The 22,231-nt window shown below is 40.1% G+C and overlaps 3 protein-coding genes across 7 annotated transcripts in view; all 3 read left to right on the top strand.

Annotated features, from left to right (window-relative positions):
* Positions 1 to 7,197: 7,197 nt before the first annotated feature.
* Positions 7,198 to 7,866, top strand: LOC108059817 (uncharacterized). 5 transcript variants are annotated; one of them, XM_070216880.1, is made up of 2 exons: positions 7,198 to 7,272; positions 7,343 to 7,866. In XM_070216880.1, exons 1-2 carry the CDS (start codon positions 7,236 to 7,238, stop codon positions 7,678 to 7,680), a joined length of 375 nt encoding a protein of 124 aa, XP_070072981.1. In that variant the 5' UTR covers positions 7,198 to 7,235; the 3' UTR covers positions 7,681 to 7,866. The 5 variants fall into 5 exon arrangements, with proteins under 5 accessions (XP_070072981.1, XP_017000740.2, XP_070072980.1 ...); XM_017145251.3 differs by having other exon boundaries at positions 7,210 to 7,260; positions 7,322 to 7,866; XM_070216879.1 differs by having other exon boundaries at positions 7,210 to 7,260; positions 7,316 to 7,866.
* A 1,817-nt stretch (positions 7,867 to 9,683) lies between these two features.
* Positions 9,684 to 22,231, top strand: part of timeout (circadian regulator timeout) — a 71,039-nt gene continuing 58,491 nt past the window's right edge. The window contains exons 1-7 of the mRNA XM_070216236.1: positions 9,684 to 9,848; positions 9,909 to 10,232; positions 14,097 to 14,354; positions 14,504 to 14,823; positions 16,688 to 16,873; positions 21,015 to 21,138; positions 21,873 to 22,039. Coding sequence (XP_070072337.1) covers positions 9,747 to 9,848; positions 9,909 to 10,232; positions 14,097 to 14,354; positions 14,504 to 14,823; positions 16,688 to 16,873; positions 21,015 to 21,138; positions 21,873 to 22,039 — 1,481 coding nt within the window. The 5' untranslated portion in view covers positions 9,684 to 9,746. The remainder of the gene's footprint in view (positions 9,849 to 9,908; positions 10,233 to 14,096; positions 14,355 to 14,503; positions 14,824 to 16,687; positions 16,874 to 21,014; positions 21,139 to 21,872; positions 22,040 to 22,231) is intronic.
* LOC108059829 (E3 ubiquitin-protein ligase RNF125) lies at positions 10,232 to 11,009 on the top strand. Its single transcript, XM_044394297.2, has one exon. It carries the CDS (start codon positions 10,298 to 10,300, stop codon positions 10,853 to 10,855), a length of 558 nt encoding a protein of 185 aa, XP_044250232.1. The 5' UTR covers positions 10,232 to 10,297; the 3' UTR covers positions 10,856 to 11,009.

The raw sequence follows: 22,231 nt of genomic DNA, 5'->3' as shown, positions 1-22,231 counted from the left end.
CTTTTCCCACTCCTTCGACCAGGTCGCATTTCAAATTAATGCAGGACCGAAAGTGTGTGCCACTGGCATACTGAAATTAAATGCAATGCGAGCTCAGAGATGCAAGGCGGCGATCCCATGGTGATATAATCCATTCAAAATATATATTCATGGCAGCGCCTGCAGAGTGACAGTAAAAGTTATAACGAAATCAATTTTATAATGTTTTTTCAGACTTTAAATCCATTGGACTCAATGGGAAACTTCAATGGCAGTAGAGGAACGCAAAAAAAAAAATGAATGTAAATCGAATATTTTATTGATCCATCCGATTAAACATGATTTTTTTACCATAATCTTTAAAAATGATAATATAAAAATAATGCTTTAGAAAAGGAAAAAAATCTTAATTGTTTATAATTAAATAAATAAACAAATTATGGAAAACAATTATAATAAATAATTTAAATCAAAAATAAAGCTTAAAAAAAATTTAAATTAAAAAAAATTAGGTCAAAAATCACCAACAATGTAAACGATAAAAAAATTCGCTTTGAAAAATAAAATAACATCAAAATTTAATTTAGGTAAGTAATTAAGGCCTGTACCTTAGGCTTTTAAAAAAAAACTTCCCAATTAAATTAAATCTTTTTTTTATTACTCATACCCTTTATTTTCGCTTGCCCCAATTTCCCAGCTGTCATTTCCCTTAAATCCTTTGTCCCTACAGCTCACTGGGATCCCTTTGTCCTTCAGGATACTCCAGTTCCAGTTCGCCTGCTCATCTCTAACTGAATAATAACCAGCAGTGAGTGGGTCATAGTCGGCAGGATTACCTGCTTAAGACTCTTTGCGGTTGTGCGAGGGAAACTGTGTAACTGCTTTAAATTTTTAATAGACGTGTGCAGGTGCAGCTGCAGGATAAAATAGATCCGTACAATCCACTCCATTTTCTGGCCAAGACTCGAAGGTGTCCGGCTGGAGATTCTAACGATTCATTGTGGCCATACAGCTGTGCAGTTTTTGCGGCTGCCAAATGGAAATTTCAGGCCTATTACATAAATGTTTAAATGGTTGAATGGGTTGACTGGCCCCGGTCCCGGGAAAAAGTGTCTACTTGGCCATTTTGGCCCAAAAACCCAACCCCGAATTGGGTCCCTTCACTTGAGTGAACGTGAAACGCAGCTGTACACACATTTGCCTCCAGGGAGCAACCCAACATATAGTAGTACTAACGGTGGCATTAAAACTGGACGTTGGCCATCTTCGAAAGGACACAAAAAAAGAAAGATAGATAGAAGGAAAACCCACCGAATGGGGCCAGTTGAAAAGTGCAATTGGCAAACAGTTGAAACAGAAAAGTTGCAAAGGGAATGGACCTGGCCAAATGGTCAACGTTTTCCGAAGGCAAGAAAGGCAAAGCCATAGAAAATACGTCTCTGGTAATTTGTTCTGAGCGGCTTTTGTTTTGTGCGCCATTTTCATTTCGGTTCGTTTTGGCCAACTTTGGAGGCGGCATCCTTCTTCTCGCCTCCTTTCTCGCTTCGTTGACAACGGACGGACTTCTGATTGAGTGTGTTTTTCGGGAGTTTTGGGTGTGCTCGATGTGGGTGCCAAAGACGTAGCTTTCCAACCTTTCCTTTCCAACGCCAGTTTTCCCTTTTCGATTGACCTTCTCTGACACTTTTCGCAATGCCCCGAAATTTATCACTTAATAAATTTCCCTTACCCCGGTTAACCCCTTTAACGCTTTCTATCTGTTTTCCCACGAATGGTAATTGGAACTGCTGAAATCGAAACTGAACAAATTGCGGCTTGGGTAAACTAAAGCCTACGATAAATGTCTCAACTCTGTGGGTTAAGCAAATTCAAGTTATGGGTTTGATAATTGAAATCTTATTAAAGGATGAACTTTCAAAGAAAGTGGGCCAAAAGTTTAAGTATTTTGGTATATGCGAGTAAATCAATCTAACTAAATAAATTTATGTTTCATTTTTTTCTTTTTTAATTATCTTGAAAATATTTTCAAAAATGTAAACTAAAATCATGGAAAATATGTATAAATAGTTCAACTTAATTTCTGATTTCTCTATTTAAAAAAAAATTAACGGCGACTTAAACTTAAATTCCTTTTTGCTTCAATTTTCACATGCTTTCATATTTATTCTTTTTCTGATATACCAAAATGTTTTAAATTAAATTATTTTATTTATTGTTATTAAAAAAAGGTAAAATGAATTAAATCTTTTATGAGTTTTTAGTGCTATAAACAGAAAATCAAATGTATTTTCGAAAATATTCCTATTGAGCCTGATTTATGGCCCAAATCTGAGCAGATTTACGACGCATAAATTCGGCAAGTATTCAACAATTTCAATAAATTCGCCTTGATCTGCATAAATGCAAAGTATTTTCCTGAGGCCTGGCTTTTTGCTAAATTGTATCAGTAAATGTCATAAATGTGAATCAAAGAGGCGGCAGGCAAAATACGAGGCGCATATCAAAGGCGTATTAACGTTTTTACGCACTTCCCATCGTTCCTTTTCCGAAAGTAAAGAAAGTGACTTAAAAGCCCCGGGAAGACAAAATCTCCCTGCTGGCGCTTGCAAATCCTTTCGTGCAGACATAAACGCTTTCGAGGGAAGCGAAATTTATGTAAAGGACTTATGCATAAAATTGCGCATCATTGAAGTTGAAATGCTCGACATCATCAATACACTTCTCTCTTCTCCGACGGTTCTGCCATTAAGTGAGGCCAAATCTTTTCCTGAGCTCCGACCGCTAAACGTTGCGCATACGCCATGTGTTCTGGGTTTTGGGTGGTGGTGAGTTAAGCGCGGCTATTAGAACAAATTGAATAATATCGAGCTGATATTTTATGCATTTGTTTGTGACTTTGAAGTGCTCGCCACGCGCTCTCAACACTTTTCCCATTCTGTTATTTTATTTTGCTCCAGTTGGCTTTATTTTTTGCTCCCCCCATCTCGCTTTTATCAGCACACGCACAGACCTTGACTCTCCAAGTCGCCTAAATCTCGGCGATATATTTTACATCATTATAGCGGCTACCTCACCCTCTGTCTTCTTGTTTATGTTTTGTAGCTCCTCTCGCGATTTTATGACTTTGGCAGGCATTCCATACCATATACCCCATACCCCTTCCAAGAGCCCTAAGCCCCCGACAAAAGCTATTGAAACAGATTTCGCTGACTTTGCTCACTTTCCCCAGCCCCGGGGCTTCTTTTTTCTTCTTTTTTTTCCAACCCACCCAATGAAATTCATTTTTCGATATGTTATTCCTGCCCGCTTCACGTGTGAGGCATTCGGTTTACCTGAATCTGAGATGGCCCCTCCCCTGAGTTTTCCTCCCTCCATCGGATGCGACACTTTTAGCATCATTATCTGCACGGCATCGAAGGCTCAGACTCAAGCACTTTGAGTTATGCGCCTGGCAGACGCTCAAAAAACATAAAAAACAAATAAATGGCAGGGAAAAACGAAATGTACACAATGATACACAGGCGTAGTCAGCGAAGGGAGAAAGGGGAGAAAGTGGTGGAAGAAACCAGATGCGATTAAAACCCCACAGATATATACGTTCCAGCACGCATACGGATAAATAAGGTATTTTATTACCCAAAATCCAAGACGAAGATTTAGAAACTCCTAGATCTAAGACAATGCAGGCTTAAATGTAGATTGAAAGTTTTTCTTAATGGCATTAAATATGTTACCGGCTTTTTTATTTCGAAGTTTGAAAAGTTTGTAAATAAATCCTTCAATTTTAGTTTCGGTTTAATATTTTGAACGGACACATCAATATAAAATTCATGAAATGTATTCTTAAGCATATGTCGGCTTCATCTGAAAAAGACAAATATTGCTTGAACTTGATCATGGCATTAGGAAAAACAATCTATCCCAAATGTACCATTTTCAAAAACTTTGTTAGTTTTTTTACCAAAATAACAAAATATTTAATTAAAAAAAAAATATTTTTTAACATGATTGGCGATTTGCTCTTGAAACAAACAAATTTATGTACCTACATTTTTTTTTAAGGACGTTGAAAGGTATAAGGTTTCCGACTTTATTTAACTTTTCTTAAAATTTCCGAATCCTTTCTTATTACTGTAGTCAAACCTAAATCTCGACCCAATTTATGACTGTTTATTCCTTTGGGTTGCTTTCGATGTGTCGGCCTGATGAGATGTGTGTGTCGGGCTCAAAGGTTTTCTTTGTCGGGGACACAAGTCAAATGCCCGCCGTTTGAGTTGGGTTTACGATTGCGGTTAACAATCATCTCGTTGATGGGATTAATTTGCCTAAGTGCAGTCTACGCTCGGCAGAAACTGCAATGCCACATTTGCACCGAGAGTCAAATAGAATCGACACCTTTCTGGGTTATTTTTATGGGCCAGGCGATGATGCTAGGCGATGGAGATGTGCCTGTTGGCACATAAACATCCATCTATAAATTGGTTTCGGGTTCCGTGGATGTGTGCTTAACACACCATTGAACTGTTACGCAACAGGAAGCCACACACAGAGAGAGATACACAGATATCCAGCAGATACATATGTCCGGCGGTTGGAGCAGTTCGGCAGTTCGGCAGCCCGGCAGAGGCAGACAAATCCCATTTGATGTTCACTCAGCAGAAAGGCAACGCCAATGAAGCATGCAAAAGGTATTTCAGCTTTTTCGTTGCCGGCCCCAGATTGCTGAGATTTTGGCTTTGTAACTCAAAATTTGGGGCGGTACAAGGAGCGAATGTGCAAACATCATGAAAAACGCTGCCACAACATCGGGGGGAAAAAAAGAAAAAGGAAAAACCGAGCCAAGAAACAAAGGCCAAAGGCAGATAAAGACGCTTACAAGCCGCAGGGCAGCCAAGGCAAAAAGGAAACTTTTCCCTATTTTTCCTCCTCATTTTTATTGAACTTTAATTCATTTTGCAGCATATTCAGTTAAATGTGCAGAATAAATGGTTCCATTTAAGTGCTTACCCCGTGCAAATGCAGCTCCATATGCGGGGATCTCCCCTCATTGTCCATTGGGTCATAAAATGGCTTCCGGTTATACTTCAAGCGAGATTAACTTGTCGTTTACAATTTCCCTTTGATTTGTTTCCAACGGGTGTGGGGACTACATTGTATATCTGTCCTGGGGGTAAAGTGCGGGTCTAACTTATATATATATATAGACTAGGGCTGCCTTTGCGGCACTTTCGCTTTCATCTCGTGACACTTTTGTGGTGGAAATGCACTTCGCTGGAATGCCCTTTATGGGGAAAGGTACATTGGTTGCTTGGTTTTTATTTACATTTGATGATGATAACTAATTGGATGTTATATTCATTGTATTATTTTCTGTATTTTTACTGTAATATTAAAAATAACATTTTTTTCCCTCTAAAAGCGGTTTTGAAAACAATTAAACAAAAACATTTTTAAATAAAAGAATAACAAGAAGTTTGTGTTTTATTTTGTTTTGTGGCATAGAATTTTTACACTCTCATTGATATAAAAACAATTGGAATAACATGTACGCAATGAAAATAAAAAATGTATTTGATTTGATATAAAAATTTAACGAGTTTTATATTAATAGTTTGTATAGCGACAACCATTATTGACAGAAATACCACTTTTTCGACAGCCCCAAAAAATATGCTTGGAAATTGAACTTTTCTTTTTTTTGTTGCGAATACTTTTAAAACAAATCGTAGGCCATCAGAACAAATTGGTTAGAGTACTCTCATTTTTCCGTCATTCAGATTGAAAAATGCCCATGTAATTGCGCATTGTTGTTGTTCTCCTGGTCTGGTACAAATTGATTTACAACAATCCATTTTCGCCCGGGGCAACCGCTGTGAGACCCCAACCAGCTGACCAGAACACTTGTGGGCCCAAAGTCTCAGGTGTGAGTTTTATTTGTTTGGAAATTGTTTTCTCTTCGCTTTGTTCCGAGTCCGCCTGTTTTTTTCTTTTTTTGCCCAGTTTGCTTTGTTTCGAGAGGATGAAAAGGAAGCCGCACGCAGTTCGGGTCTGTTTTCCTTGTGGCCTGGCGGTAATTTCATTTCGTCCTGGCTGCGGTTCCATAGAAGTGCACTCAGCTTTCGCTTTCACCTTACGGCCAAACACAAAACCGAAGCCCAAACTCAGACCCAAACCAAATCTGGCCCAGTTCGCGGCTGCTATGCAATTAAGCCACGCAATCAGAATGCAAGATGAAGGCTCGGCAAACAATTGAATTCGGCCACGAAAGGGACAGCCAGTGATGGCCAAGGTTCCTGTACCAAAATTCTTTTTTTCTAATTAAATTAATCACTAAGATTTAAAAACCACTTAAAAAATACTTGGAGAAATTAAAAAAAAAATGTACAAACTAAATCAAAAATTTGTTTTGCATAGCATTTAGACATCTTTATAAATGATTAAAAACGCTAGGGATTAAATAATTTTTTTTTTTGAAAAAACTTAAAATTTTTATGAAAGATGAAATAATTATAGGGCTAACGTATTGTACCTTGGAAAGGATAAATGTACCCGGGATCCCACAGCACTGGGAACAGGATTTGGAACCCAGCAGAAGCGTCGGGTTGTGAGGTGGCCCAAATGCTGGCAAAATGGCGGCCACAAGCTGCAAAGCCAACATGGCAGCTGACATCTGTCAGATGCTGTTATTCCGCTGCACTTTGGTTGCCTTTGGGCTGCAGTCGGGCATCTGGGCTCCCTATTCCGGCCGCACTTTGTTTGCCTAGCCCGACTGCGCACTCACAATGGCTCACCCGGAGCCAAATAGGAGCCTCTAACGAGCAGCTCCATGTGGTGACGTCGATCGCGGGAATAGTGGACCATTTTTTGGGGACTGAATGGACCAGCTGGGTTTTCAGAGTATTTATTCTCTCTCTGCCTCGTTAGTCTTTTATTTGAGTCGAGCAATGTTCCTTGCGTATTTAACAAAAATCAAAAATAAGATTATTAAAGATTATTTTATAGATAATACTATTTAATTTTTTAAGAATGGCTATTTTTATTTAGAATACTGCTACATTTATTTTAGTAAACAACAAGTAATATACTTTAAATCTAGCCTCTTACTATTTAAAAAATGCATTGAACACTTTACTAGTCGTTCGTGTGACGAATCACATAATTATAATTTCACGTTCAAGTTTGCATATCATATTTTATGTATTTTCTTCGTAATTTATTATTTACAATGCAGATTTTTCATTGAATAGACGCTCAAAATGAAAAGACAGTTTTATATATTAGGTAAGCAAAGAGGTAATTTTTTATTTTATTTAGAAGCCAATTTGGAATAATTTAGTTATAGTGCCAGTTATTTTCCTACTAGACATCACTTATTCGCTGGAAGCCCTGGATGACTTCGAAATCCCTGTGGAAATAACCACATTACGTGATAACAAGAATATTTTTGGTCCTGTGCAGCTGAAGGGAAGGACTCGCATCGAGGGAAGGACTCGTCAAGTGCGAACATTGCTCGATACAACAAACCGTACGGGAAAAATGATTGAAAACTATTGCTGTTTCTGGATTTACCAGGCCCATCCCCCCATTCCGCACACCTGGAAGCATATGGCCGAATATCCATTTGACTTCCAATTCAATGGCCAGTTTGTGAAGAATCAACGACATAACGAAATTGAAGTACCCGAAAGTAAAGGTGATTGACCATCCTAATTACTTTCTAAATGATCGGAGGTGCCTAAAATATTCTGATAATTGAAACGCCAAAGGATTTCCTTTGTATTATGATGGCCATTCAATCACATTTGATTTAATACTTGTCAGAAGCATTTAAAAATATTTTGAAAATGTATTGACAGTTTAGTAAATGCCTAAATAATATTTTCTGCACTGTGGCGATGCATTTAATTGGGCCTACGGCACTCGACAGCTTAACTGAGGCCCAGAATTGTAATTAACTTTGTCTGGCCAGCAAAACCTGACGGGGCCAAAGTTGTCTCAAAAGTTGAGAAATTCGTTCGGCGACCCCCAGAAAATCATGGGGCAGGGGAGCGCTTTTTGTGCCTAAAAGCCTGACAGCACATAATGGATTTGACACATTATAATCAGGTTTGCATAGTGTCCTTCGCCCAGTCTTCAGTCTGTCAGTCAGTCACTGAGTCGAGTCGAGCGGTCCCTCGAGCAATCCGGCAACTTGGGCTCTTTGACGTGCTCTGCTTACTTGGTCAGCAAGTTGTTGTAGTTAGCTCAAGTCTTACACAGTGATAAATATTAAGAAAATTAAATAAAAATTAAAATTTGATTTATAGTAGAAATTTACAAGATAAAAAAAAAATGTTTTGAATTTAAATTTTGATTGAATAATGAAAAAATGTGTGAAAGAATAGAAAACTAAACTAAAGTAATAACAATATATATGTTAACATAATATTTTAGTAAAACAATTTTTTTAAGAAGCGAAATCCATTTGAAAAATATTATATATTAATTTTAAAGTGTTTAGCTTTTAATAAATATCTCTGATATAATAGTCAACATAAGAAATGTTTTTCTTAATGATTGGAATTCAATCATTTGATGAATATAGATTAGATTATTTTGATAAATCTACACTTTTCTTGCACTGCAGTAGTTGCCCATCATCGCAGTCCTGAGAAGTTTGATAAATAAGCAAGCCCATGTCTGGGCATTTACTTAGTTAATTAAATTCAACTTCTTCGGCCGAGGGAAATGACAGCGGAGGAGGCAGGAGAGCGAGCAAGTGGAGCGCTGCAGGGCGAGCAGGTACTGGTACTGGCCCACAAGTTTTCCATCCTGCCTGGGAAAAGTTTGCCGGTCTGGCCGTCGTATTTGTTCATATCATAGGTAAATATATATCCTGGTCGGCAGCCTCGATGTTTGCTTTTAATTTCTCTCTTGCCGCTTCTTTTGCCTTTGGTTTTTAATGTGTCCGGGTGATTAGAGCGACTGCATCCCGACCAATCCTGACCAAGGCTATTTGCATGACTCATATGGCCTGGCCTCGGCAATTTCCTGCTCCAATGACTAATGAAAATGGTGAAAAGATTTAAATTTACCGCACTGGGAGATAAGGACACACAAAAGGCACTTTCCTTTTGCTTTCTTGGGGATCTTATATGTATGCCCGAGCTCCGCAAATAAAATGCTCAGCTTGGGCATGGGGACTTATGCAAGCAAATAATTTCGATTTAAATCGATTTAAAATGGAAACGAATGAGTGTACACACGCATTGGAAATGTGTTTTATGCAAAAGCACATATAGATTGTTTGCGAAGAGGAAACATTTATTCGTAGATATATTTTGCAATTCTAATGCTTTAAATTAATTATTCAATTCGGGTAATACAATGTTTTGTTCATTTAATATTAAAATATGTTATAAAATTATTAGGAAGTCTATGTATAGAACGATTAATATTTTATATGTTTTTATAAATTTATTTGTACTTTAAAGGGTTTTGGATTTGAATCCCCATATATTTAAATTTCCGTTTGAAAATGTACTAAAAGTTAAGATCATATATCTAATTATCGATAATCTGAAAATTGCGTCTTCACTTAAAGGTTTGTGTCACTGCTAACGTTTAGTTTGGTGCTGAACCAATAATTGATCTCTCAGCTGTTGCGAACAGCTGATCAAATTCGCGCGCTTTTCATGCAATAAGCATTGTGAAAATTTGTTTGTTTATATCGCGCAGTAAAATAATTGTTTATTGGTGTAAAAATAGAGTGATTAGTGCATTTCGAGATGTCTGTCTTGCTGGCGGACATTGATGCCACGTGTGCGGCGTTGGGCTACAGCGATGGCCAGAAATATCAGGCGGAACCCGATGCAGCCGAGGGTCTCAAGGTAATTCTTCCTTTTATTTACCCATATCCCCTTATATCTATCGCTTTTCTGGCCTTCCAGCACCTGATTTGGATCCTACGTCGGGATCTGGACAACCACGAGTATCGCCGCCATTTGGGTCGCTCCAAGGTGCTCCAAACGGATTTGGTTTACATGCTGCCGGATTATGTGCACCACGAGGAGCTATCCGACTTGCTGATCCGCCTGCTGGTCATCCTGACCAACCCCACGCTGCTGCTCTACAGGGAGGGTGCTCCCAAGGACAACCATGGCCGCAAGGTGTTCATGGAGCTCATCGACATCCTGCAGGGCTACAAGGCAGCCTTTGCCCGGGACAAAATCTGGAGCTCCCTGTTCGAGAAGCTCAAGCAGGCGCTGGAAATAGTGAGTATTAGTTGTAGGATATACACACAAGTAAACTCCACTTCACAAGAGACGCGACCAAAATCATGGAGCAGGTTTTATTGGAAGACAATTCTAAACAAAGGGGCAGCAGTGATAGTGAGGAGCTTTTGAGGGATTCAGCGAACTATTTCACCTGCCTGATTTGCATGCGCATCGCCCGCACGCCCCGCGTGAGCTTCTGTGGCCACCACTTCTGCGCCTGGTGCATCCGCAACTGGATGAAGACAAAGGGTGCCAAGGCCAAGTGCCCCTATTGTCTATCCAGGATCGGCGAGAATACCCTCATCACCGTTCGGCATTCGAAGTCATTGGAACGCTCGGTCTCGTGCCGCACCATCGACGAGCATCGACGTCGGATGCTCATGAGCGGCGATTACATCAGGGAACTGGCCATTTTACCCGAGGCGGGCATGTTCCTGCGCGGCTACATCGAATATCCGCCAACACCGATGCCCAGGATCAAGCCCCTGCCGCCCCAGATGCTCCGTCAGGTGTCCCTGAATCCCACCCGGCGACATTTCCTCAGCCCCACGGTCTTCCAGCGCGGGATTACCTTCATCATCGTGCTGTTCCTATTCGTCATTTACCAGAATACCACTTAGCGTTGGCTTTATTGGTTTTAAACCTTCCAAATTCAAAATGCGATGATGCTGAATTTATATTTTTTCAGTTCTGTCAAATGTTGGAATAGACAATTTTCGAAGATTCGTGGTTAATTAGGAACAATGCCAGAAATAAGATCAGAAATATATATATTTAATGATATCTGCTTAAACCTCTTATTCCGTGAATAACAATTATTTTTATTTCGAAGCTTTTATTAGCTGGTTTTTCATCCCTAAAAATTTGACTCATCTTTATAAATGGACCCACCCACTCTTTAACCGAACTCCTGTTCTAAAGCCCAGGCAATTATCGTTCGGGCATTTGTGCAACTATTCCCGTAATCTTTTTAATCTATGTATTAATGGGCAAGCGGGTACGCAAAACTTTTAATGGCCCTTGCAGCTGCCAGCAGTCAAGTTTTCGTGGGGAGAGAAAATGTTTTTCACATTGCTCATCCCACTTGAAGTTTGTTTTGGCCAGATCTGGCTTTATGACTCAGCTCGTCTCCTTTGTGGGTTCATAACTAATTTGAACTTCATATCTACTCGCTTTTATCTTCTTTATTTGTACCCTGCACCCTTTTTTCTTTTATTCTTTCAAGTTGTGCTGCTTAAGTGTAGTTCTCCTCTCCTCTTCCTTTGTGAGCTCTGAAATCCAAAAATGGAATTTAATTTAAAATATCTCTCAATATGAAATCAAATCTCCAAAGGGTTCCGGCCTTTTACTCGACGTTCAACACAAGAAACAGCCGCAACAAGTCGATTTAATCAACACCCACGACAAGTTTGCGGTTGGGGAGCTTTTTCGGTGGTGCCAATGACTACAAGGCACCTTCAAATCAAACGCGTCACAGTTGGGGACAGGAATTTCATTCCGGCCTAGACGATTTCTCAAAAAAAATCGTTCGTCAGCAAGGCCGCCCAAAAAAAAGCTAAACCAAAACGAAATGAATTGAACCAACATCGGTGGGTCGAGACATTGTCGAAACCACAAAGGCAAAAGCCCGGTAACATTGATTGTCATTCGGTGGGAGGTTGTGCAGGGAGCAGTCTGCGTTTTTCAAATGGTTTCAATTGCTAGTGGTTAGATTAAAAAACGTTACCAAGGACCTGAATACCCTTAAAAATTTCTTGAATAGGCATTTCGTTCTTGTTTTGAGGATCTAATCATTTACAAAATTTATTGAATAATCTTCTAGTTTTTAAAGAAGGAAATCCCCTAATGAACTACCTGTTTTAGTAAAGTTTTTCCAATTCTTTAGATTTATCTTTTTAAAAACTACTTTTATTTATTGCTAAGAGTCTCAAAATTTAATTAAAAAAAAAATTTACAAGATCCTTTAAGGGTATTTGGGAACATGTTCCTCCCAGCAGCATAAAATTAGAAGCGGATGGTTAGAACAAAATATTCCACATATAAACCGAAATAGTAGATTTTTTTTGCATGAGCTCCGACTGGATAGCCATAAATATCTAATTGAAAATTTACATTGAGTAGAAAAGTTGTTTGTTTGTGGGTTTCAACTATTTTCCCCAGCGACCAACACAAACCAAACGGAGGATAGATGCTCCTAACAATTATCATAAGTTAAACCCTGGTAACCGGAAAGTAAAAACGTAAATCTCAAAGATGAGAGAGCGAAGCCATCCGCCAAAGTTCCTGGTCTCCACAACCAACCACCGCCTAACACAACGAAATAAATTCATTTAAAGCCGATTGAATCGACATTCATAACACTCCGGGGAGCAATTCCAAAGGATTTTCATGGCACTGCGTTGCCAAAGAGTCGCCCCAGGATTTCTTTACATTTCCATTTTTTAGGGAGCTCTTTTCCGTTTATTTGTGCCGTTTTCCTCGGTTTTCCGCTTTTTTTTGTTAGGTTAAATGCAGGCGAATTTCTATATGGACGCTGTCTATTTGTTCTTGTTGCTGTGTGGCTGTTGTCGTTGATAATGAATGTGTACGAGGATTTTTCCGCTGTTGCCTCTAGCGGAGCCACTCCTCCTCCTAGTTAGTGCACGGTAAAAAATAATAAATGATAACTATAAATTATTTATAAAAATTCTTGCGCTCTTGGCGTTACTAAAATTTTAAAATATTTTTTGAACATAATAAACTTTAGTTCGCCTTTTATTCTTATTTTAAATGAAAGCTAGCGAGAATACAAATGAATAATATACAAGCACATATATAGGTTGATATATACATTGTTTTAAGAACATTGAATTTGTAGAAAAAAATGAAAAGCATTTAAGCATAACTTGTATTGTTTAAAGTAGTAAAAATTTAAAACTTGAAATATTTTATTAAAAAATAGCATATCTAGACAACATATTTATGCACACATATTTGTCACACATATCGATTCCTTAATTTTTATTTATCTATTAAATTATTATATAATTTATAATTCAGTAGAATTATCCCTAGTGTATCGTTGCCGCTGACTTTTTATGCTTTACTTCTTTATTTGCGTCGCGCCGACTTACACGCTTTGATGTATGCGCGGCAAGCAGCCAAGTGGACAGGCGGGAATAGAAGGAACTCCTCTGCCCTTTCCTCCACTTTCTCCGATCCGAAGGAAAGCTTTCAGTTTTGAATGAGCCGCCGCCCCCCGGCTCTTGGTGTTGCTGTTGTTGTTTTTGTTGTTGTTGCGTAGGGAAACCAAAAACGGAAGTCATTATTAACTTTGCCTTTGAGATGGGCTCTCGGGGTCCTGAGGTCTGGAGCCCCGAGTTCCCTGGCACATGGGCGGAGCGGAGTGGATGTGGACGTGGGTGTGGGTGTCCATGTCCGGGCGGAGGAGTCACAGCTGGCTTGTAGGCACAAAAGCCGCATTAGTTGTATTTATTTTTAAGCTCACAGCAGCAACTGTAATGTCCTGCTGCGCCCCTGGAACCCCGAACCCGGAACCGCCCAACCCTAACCCTGGAGCCCATCCACCCACATTTTTTGCCACCCCAAAGGCCACCACCCAGGCATTTCCTCTTATCGCCCACACCATTCTCAAATTGATTTCAACTTGACTTTGTTGTGGTCCCATCGCTTGTCTTCCTCTGAGTCGGGGCTTCCGTTTTACAGTCGAGCTACATAAATTTGCAATTTAATTTAATTTAATTTCATTTGATTATTTTTACTTGACTCGCGGGATTTGGTGCTTAGATTTTTACACAGGGATTTGCTACAGCATTTTATTACACTGACATCTAATGGCACGCCTTGATGCTTTCTTTCCAGGCCTTTGCCATTCGCAGCGAGGAACAGAATCTGCTGATTGAACGCATCCTGGTCCTGGTGCGGAATGTCCTGCAGGTGCCAGCAAATCCGGAGGCCGAGTGCCGGGCGGACAACGATGCCAGTCTCCACGATCAGGTCATTTGGGCATTGCACCAAACTGGAATGTTGGATCTGGTGCTATTTGTGATCTCCTCGCCGGATGAGGAGCAGTTCCATCTCCACGGACTGGAGATTGTGTGCCTGCTTTTTAGGGAACAGGTAATATAATTATTATCTCAAAAATGTTGTAAAAAATATTTGAAAATATCATTTAAATTCCCAAAAAAATATGAAATGCTAAAATAATTCGCTCAATGATTTTTTATATATTTTTTATAAATTCTCTAATTAAGTTTATATAATTTCAGAGTGCCGAATCCCTAGCGGATGCCTCCCTGCAGCGCAGTCTCAGCGAGAAGCAGCGGGATCAGCAGGAACTTCTGGCGGCACGTCGCCGGGAGCGAGCCCGCCGTCAGGCTCGTCCGCCGCCGGGTCGTCACTCGCGCTTCGGCGGCACCTACGTCATCCGGAACATGAAATCCGTCTCCGATCGGGACGTTATATGCCACCAGGCCCTGGAGCGCGTTACATCGATCGACTTTGACCGGGAGAAGGAGCACCAGAAGCGCTCGCATCGCCACGTCCAGGAGGAGGCGCAGGTGACCCGCCGCAGTGCGTTCACCGTGAGGTGAGTCACGGGTTCATCGTATCCCCTTAGCCATATCCATTTGTCTGTGGCCACTTCCTGCACTTTGGCTCTGGGCACCGGGCCGAGTGCCTATTGTGCGGCTGCTGGTGTGGCCATTAGCATCGGAATTGTTATGGCCACCAACCAACGACTGCGGGCCACATCCCGGCCATTGATTTTCGATTTTACGCTGCCAGGACAGCCGTATCCGAGAGATTGAACCGGAGCGAGTGAGCAGCCGAGCGAGCGTATAAAATAATATTCAATAATAAATTAAGCCATTTCCTTTTGGCCCTTTCGGTTTCCCGCCCCTCCCAAGTGCCTGTAATTCCTGCTGTTTTATAGAATCGCACAAACGATATTGGCTGCTAGGGGCGCCCAGGCTCTCGGGTTCCGCCTGACTTGGCCGGGCTAAACAATATCTTGGCGCCGAGCGCCTCTGTCGCCGCTCCCCCTAATGGCCACCAGGTGCAGCTATTTTATGCTCCTCCGCTAACCAACAAACTACTTAAAGGATCTGCCTCCTCGCCCGCAGACCAAGATGCTCGGGATGCCGCTATCGGGGCCTTCTCGAACAGTTACAGTAAATGCATTCGCCGCGGTCTTGGCTTTCTTTTTGGTTACAGAAAAATATACCCTATCTTATGTTTTCATAAAAGGTGTGGCTCTAAAATGAGGCAGCTTTAGGTGTATAAAATTATTAATAGAACCAAGAAAATACAATTATAAGTACATTTTTATCCGCTTATTGATTCCCAATAAGTAGCTTTATGCTTTCAGGCCAATTATTAGAATTCTAAAGGGCTTCAACTTAAAAATATTAACTGCTTTTATTATTTTACTTGTTCAATGTTAAATATTTATTTTTTTTTAATATTTTCCAAATATTTCTTCTCAACCCTTTAGAGCATTTGTAGTTCGCCTGCGATAAGCTGGACTCTTCCTCAATTTGTGGCATGGAGCATAAAAACCCGTGCAGAGATAAAACTGCAGCAGCAACTTGGCGGCGCCATCGGCATTTTCTGCATCGCCATTGCCATCGGCATCGACTTTGGGATCTCTGGCCGGCGAGGATTGGGATTTTCAAGTAAAATCCTCAAAAGGTTTTTTCTCCCATTTGCCGCTGCGATTTCGAAACGGGCTGGCAACATTTTTGCTTGTTAGTCGGCCAGTGGTTGGCCTGGTTTATGGGCCAAGATGCTTAGCCCCGTCGGTTGGCCAAATCTTTAGGCGCCCATAAATTGATGGAGCTGAACAAATGTGACCGGGGCGACGCCGGTGGCTGTGATTAGACAACTCCAAATGTCCCAGTTGCAGACCGCAAACGAATGGCCAAGTCAGAGGGCCGTCGAGGCACGTAGGCGGAAAAGGCGAAAGTTCATCAATGTCACGTGCTGGAGCACCGAGCACCGTGCGCCCCAACAATTTGTTAGCCAACCACAAGTGCATGTTGCAATAAGCCGACCAAGGGGGCAAGCCATTTTTTTCCTCTGTTTCGCCTCCTTTTTTGGCATAAATTAATCCGCGTCGGCATCGATGCGTTGGATTTGTGTTTCGCCTGCCGGCAGAGATTGCTCTCTCCGCTCGAAAGGATTGGGGTTGGGTTGGCTGGTTGGCTGACTGCATCTTTTAGCCAGCTTTGCACAAATAAATTGGCCAGGCGAAATTTATTGCATCAGCGCTGCCAAATGCCGTTGCACCGTCCGCATTTGTTATATAAACTGATAGAGGGCGTTCGCTTTCAATCAATATTATTGTGGTATAACCATTTTTCATGTCTTTCGCCCCCCTCTTAGCCCCTCTTTCAGCTTTTAGCTTTTGGATTTTTCTCACATTTTTTCCGTACTTTTCCTGGCTTTGGCAGATTGTGCCTGCGCGAATACTGCATCGAGGTGCTGCGCTCCGCTTACAACACGCTGGTGAGGCAGGTGCGTCGAGTCCTGGAACGCAACGCCGGCTCGTCGAGTCACGATGACTCCTATCTATTGTGGGCCATACGATTTTTCATGGAGTTCAATCGTTTGAGTGGTCTACAATTGCAGTTAGTCAGGTGAGTGCCGTTCAAGTGGGTCTGCAACAGAGCTGCGTATTTTAACGAACGAATGCAGCCGACAACAAAAGTAAAAGTAGCTGTGGTTTTTCACCTAAAAATTCCACAATTGTTTTAAGTTTTTAATTCGTAATCTATATAAGTAGATTTAGCGGTAAGGTATACATTTAAAATTTGAGAAAAAATCACCACAAAGAGAGAGAAAAATTGTTTAAATTTTTTTTTTGAATATTATTTTGTTCTGACCTTTTATTTATATAATTTAGTACTCGAATTTAATTTAATCAAACGGAAAATTCTCTTAGGTTTAGAGATATTTTAGCATCACTCCGTATGATTTCCGTTGGCCAAATTCTATGTCTTGCCCCAAATATGCGACTGGTGGCCTAAAGTGTTCAAATTAATTGCCTACAAGTTTCAAAGGAGACCCAGACGAGTTTTCACAAGTGATATGATGATGATGCTGCTGATGAACGAGCTCCGCCTTCAATAGCTAATGAAACGTTGACCTCGTCCTCTGGCCAAGTCAGCAGATATGCAAATCCCGGGCACACAAGCTACTCTCTCAAACCGCCTCCATCAAGGCTTTTAATCAAATTACTTCGCAACACTCTTCAAATGATGGGAATTTCACCCAAACTTTTATTTCGGTGGCCACTCACTCACTTTGAACATTTTTGCTTGCAAAGAAGCCAAATCAAACTGGTGTTGGAATTTAAAACGCAAAAGCTAAAGCTAAAGCCATAGGATAAAAAATACGAAAAGTTAAGAAAGTGCTTACCTAATAAATTTATTTTATGCTTTAATAATTTAAATTGCAGCTTTGAAGAAATTAGGAAAGTTCCATACCCCAATTGCAAGTAGGATTACGCAAATTAATTATAGGATTAGTTTTTGATTTTACAGCTCAGCATTATTATTATTTTAGCAAATCGTTTTCAATGAGCGGTTTATGTTTCAAAATTGTCTATGCCGTTAATATTTTATAGTTTAATTTACTGTCTTCATTTAAAACTTTAAGAAAAGATTTTGTTTCACTCTCAGACACTTTCTGCAACCGCTTTCTATAAACTTAAAATTGATTTCGTTGAAATGTTTTCGCCAGCAAATAAGCTTCGAATACTTATTTGTTATCTGTCGAAAGGGCAATCCATCATCTGAACTGTTGAGGCGAGAAACGCAGGGACCACTTATGGGGGTATTTTCAATGGTTTCCATTTGCTAGTTTTCTTTCTCTTATTTTTTTTTATAACAAAGTGGAAAGTGCGCAGCAAATAAACTTTAGTATGATGACAATTTCCATTGGCAGTCGCACTTTTGCCTTTAGCACTTGCCACGAAAATGGTCAAGCAGAGTGTCAATGTGAAATGTGAAGCGACTCGCTTGCTTTTACCCCCAGAATATTTTGTGCGGTCACAACACAATTTGTATGTCATTCCTCGCTTGTTCGACATCCGCGCTTCGTCACTAGAGTTTTATTGCATTACTTTTTGGCAGCGGACAACAAACACATGCACAAATCAAAGTCATGACGCCAATTGTTTACCCACGGCACTTGGTCACTTTTCTGCTCAACCACTGCAAGGCTCCAGAATTCCACTTTGGACTGCACAACATGCCCCATAATATTCTTGGCCAAAGTTGTCAAACAAACCGTGTCGATACCGCGATTTTGGGGCACAGAAAACAATTACCTTATAAAATATATGATATTATGCATATTTAGGATTTTTTTTACATCTTTATTATTTTTTTGAGCAAATGACATTTATTAAAAATCTTGTATATTTATTTTTCTGTTCAAAAATATCAATTAAATTGTTTTATTTTATAAGGTATATTGTTCAGTGCGAAGAAAAATAATTGACAAAAGATCAGATTGATATGTGCTGGTCAAATTTATATTTTTTCAAAATCAAGTTATTCATGTCATTTTGATATGAATGAGGATTATGTTTATCTTATTTTACATTATTGGTTCAAAAAATACTAATTTGGGATTTTAAAGGATAAGATAAAATATCAAGTTAATAAGCTTAAATCATACATATGAAATATATCAAACGGGTTTTTATTGATATGATTTAAGGTAGAATTGATCCTATTTCATATCACATTATTTTTCTGTGATACTTTGCCCCTCGTCGGTATTTCTGATCTACTGTTGTTGTTTTCATTCTTGTCCAGCATGCTGTTAATAAAATTTTGCGTTCTTTATGTTGTCATCCGGCTGACGTTGCTCCTCCTCCTTCTCCGGATCCGTATCCGGCTCCCTTTTGGTCTCTTTCGGTGGCTCTGTGTGGTGGGAAATTTCTTTAAAATTGTTTTGGTTACTTTCAAATTAGTTTCTGAATGACAACAATGAAGCTTTGCAAAAATGTTGTCATTCCGTTGGCGCAAAGTTTTCCCAGACCCGTTTTTCGCCCTTTCCCGGTTGTAGGCGACTCCCTCGCACTATTCTAAGTTGGTTGCCTCTGCTTCTGCTTCTGCAGCTCCTGCTCCTGTTTTTCATTTTCAGCAATGTCCCTCTGCCTTTTATCAGACTTTTTAGTCTCATTTTTCTCTGGATATATATATAAAGTACGCATCTATGTATATATACTCGCCAACCATAAAACTTTCTGTTTATTTCCTCAAATGCAATTTGACGCTGGCCCCGCACCGCCCTGAACTTTCTTTATCGTCTGCCATTTTCTACTGATTTTGCACTATATAAAGCATGGCATTGCTGTAATGTATGGGCTTTCGGATGGGCAAACTTTTCCAACCAGCAGCCCGAAAAAAAAGTGAAATTGAGTTTGTCATTTTGTTTATGCGAGTACACGTACAATACATTGATACAGAAATCAATCGCTGAAGTCTGAGAGTGATCAGGTTTATGGAGAAAAACAAGGCTCACATATTCAATTGATGAAATCAATGGCGGTGCCCAAGTAAAATAAAAACAATCAAATATTGAGGCTCCCTAAAAAACTTTCAAGAACTTGTCGTATCAAAGGGATAAGAGCTTTACAAACTATTAAATATATTTGAATAAAAAGTATATCAGCAATTTTATGTTGCAAAGCACTTCTGCTCCTTAAAACTTGTATTTTGTTAGCTTGCTTCGTAAAAATGCTCCAGTAAAATCTCAATTAGTTTGCTTGCTTTTTACAAATTTGCGATAAAAGTTGCAGCATCAATCAAAGCGTTTTTCCGCTGGTTCCCTTTACCACATTATCGTGCTGCTGCTCATTGCACTTTTATTGATTTTATAATTTATTTATTTAGGTTCTTATTGCTGCCGCACATCTGTAATTAATTTGTTTTTAATGCCTCTTCAAACGCTCTCGACGTTGTCGCAAAACTTTAATGGTGGTCGCAGCCGACGTTGCGCTGCTAATTTAGCCAAGTTGCAGGCAAATGCTGCAGCCACCGGAAGTGGGTGGTTTAGTTTTGGGTGGCGCAGGAGGAAACGTGCGGCATGTCAACGCCCACTGGTCCCCGCTTCCTTGAAGGCGAAGGGGCGAGTGAAACTTAGGCTGGCTGGCGCTCAATTCTAGCGCTACTTAAAAATTAATTTTGTTAATGAGTTTTTCGCTGTGCGAGTTGCGAGTGGCAGACGGCGGCAAGCTGCTTACCTGTTTTTCTGCTCCTTGCTGCCAACTTTGGCCAACTTTAATGCAGAATTCAACTACTTAAATATGCACTCAAACACAACCATTTATACCATATATGATGAATCATCGTACACTTATAAATGAAAATCTGCTTATTACCTTGCCGTTAGAAGTATTATAATTTATATTATATAATAGTAGTAAGAAACAACTGTTTTTCCTTAATATTTTAATTATAACAATCTTTAAATATAAATAAAGATTTAGGTTATATTTAAAAAAAATTCGGCTACAAGCAAGATATTTGTTTAATTCTTTATTATTTTATTAAAAATTAAATTTAAATATTTTTAAAATTGTTATTTACTTGAAGTATAATGCTACACATTTTATTTTAATTTTGTTTTAATATTCCTATCATAGTTTATAGTTTAAGTGTAAGTTTTTAAGTACTTTTTCTATATATAGGTTCATCTGAAATTTATCTGTCTGTATAAGCGAGTGTAACGCAACCGTGTTGGCTTTTTCCATTTCATTCGCAGCGAATCCTTGAGCGTGCAATGCTTCCACTGGGTCCTGACGCGCATGCAACATGACATGGACATGATTGTGAGCGACAAGAAACAGGCGCGTCTCTGGGCCAAGCGACTGCATGTAGCCCTTTTGGTAAGTCACTCCCGCAGCAACAGCATCTGCAGCTCCAGGTCAGGCCCCATCCTTCCATTTCGCCATCCTGATCCTGGTGGCCATCTAAGCCCCTCGTGTGAAGAGAGTGTGTGTGTGCGGGTCTGTTGTTGTTTGCCTTGGCGCTGTAAGTGCACTTTTGGGGGCACTCTGTTGCCGCTCGACGTTTGCCTTGGATTAAGCTTAAGGCCTGGTGCTCGGTACTCCGTTCCCAGTACTCAAGCCAAGCTCCACGCATCCTTTAATCCCGCCGGAATGACGGAGAAACTTCAAATGAACAGCGAGCTTTGCCGGGGATTAGCTAAAAATGCCTGGCACTCACGGTTTCTTTGCTTCGTTTGCTGAAGATATGAGCTTTTGTATCACGCCAATTAAATGACTAAGAAATGGCGTTACAAATATATTTGGATTATATTTAAGGAGATAGAATTTAAACTGTAAACCAAATTAAAGAAATGTTAAAATAATTATCCAAGGAACAGCTTCATTAACATTTATAAGACACAGTACCTAGTTCAAAGCCCAATCAATTTAGTTCACACCTAGGATACTTGGCCACAAGCAAGAAGGACCTCTTATAATTACTCACATGTGTGAAGTCTCCTTTTAATAGTCAGATCTAAGACTCATTACAATGCGACACACACGCACCACCGCTTTGCAATCAAGTGCTTGAACGTCTGCCAAGTTAATGCTTACCAATTTTTTAATTAAAGACATTCCGGGAATTGCTTCAAAGCCTGCTGGCACTGCAAAGGCTAAAGGATGACAACAACGCGATGGCCCTCTTCGATATGTTATTGAACAACGTCGGCTATGTCCTGGAGTATCGGGAGACGGTGCTGCATTTGTTAATGAACTACAATGAGGCGCACAGCACAAAGTGAGTACCCGAGCGAATAACCATTCCAACTATGCACATACATTCCGATTGAAAATAACTTGCCCTTCCGGCCATGCTAAAGCCCTCATCCCCATTGCCATTCCCATTATCATCCAACCAATTCCACATCCCGACCCGAATTTGGAAACCATCCCGGCCTGGCTGCATTTCTGATAGATAACGGAGGGCACG

Source organism: Drosophila takahashii, chromosome 3R (assembly GCF_030179915.1).
Source record: "Drosophila takahashii strain IR98-3 E-12201 chromosome 3R, DtakHiC1v2, whole genome shotgun sequence".
Classification (NCBI taxonomy): Eukaryota; Metazoa; Arthropoda; class Insecta; order Diptera; family Drosophilidae; genus Drosophila; species Drosophila takahashii.
Note: the sequence above shows the minus strand (reverse complement) of the source record. Positions and strands in the feature narration are given on the sequence as shown.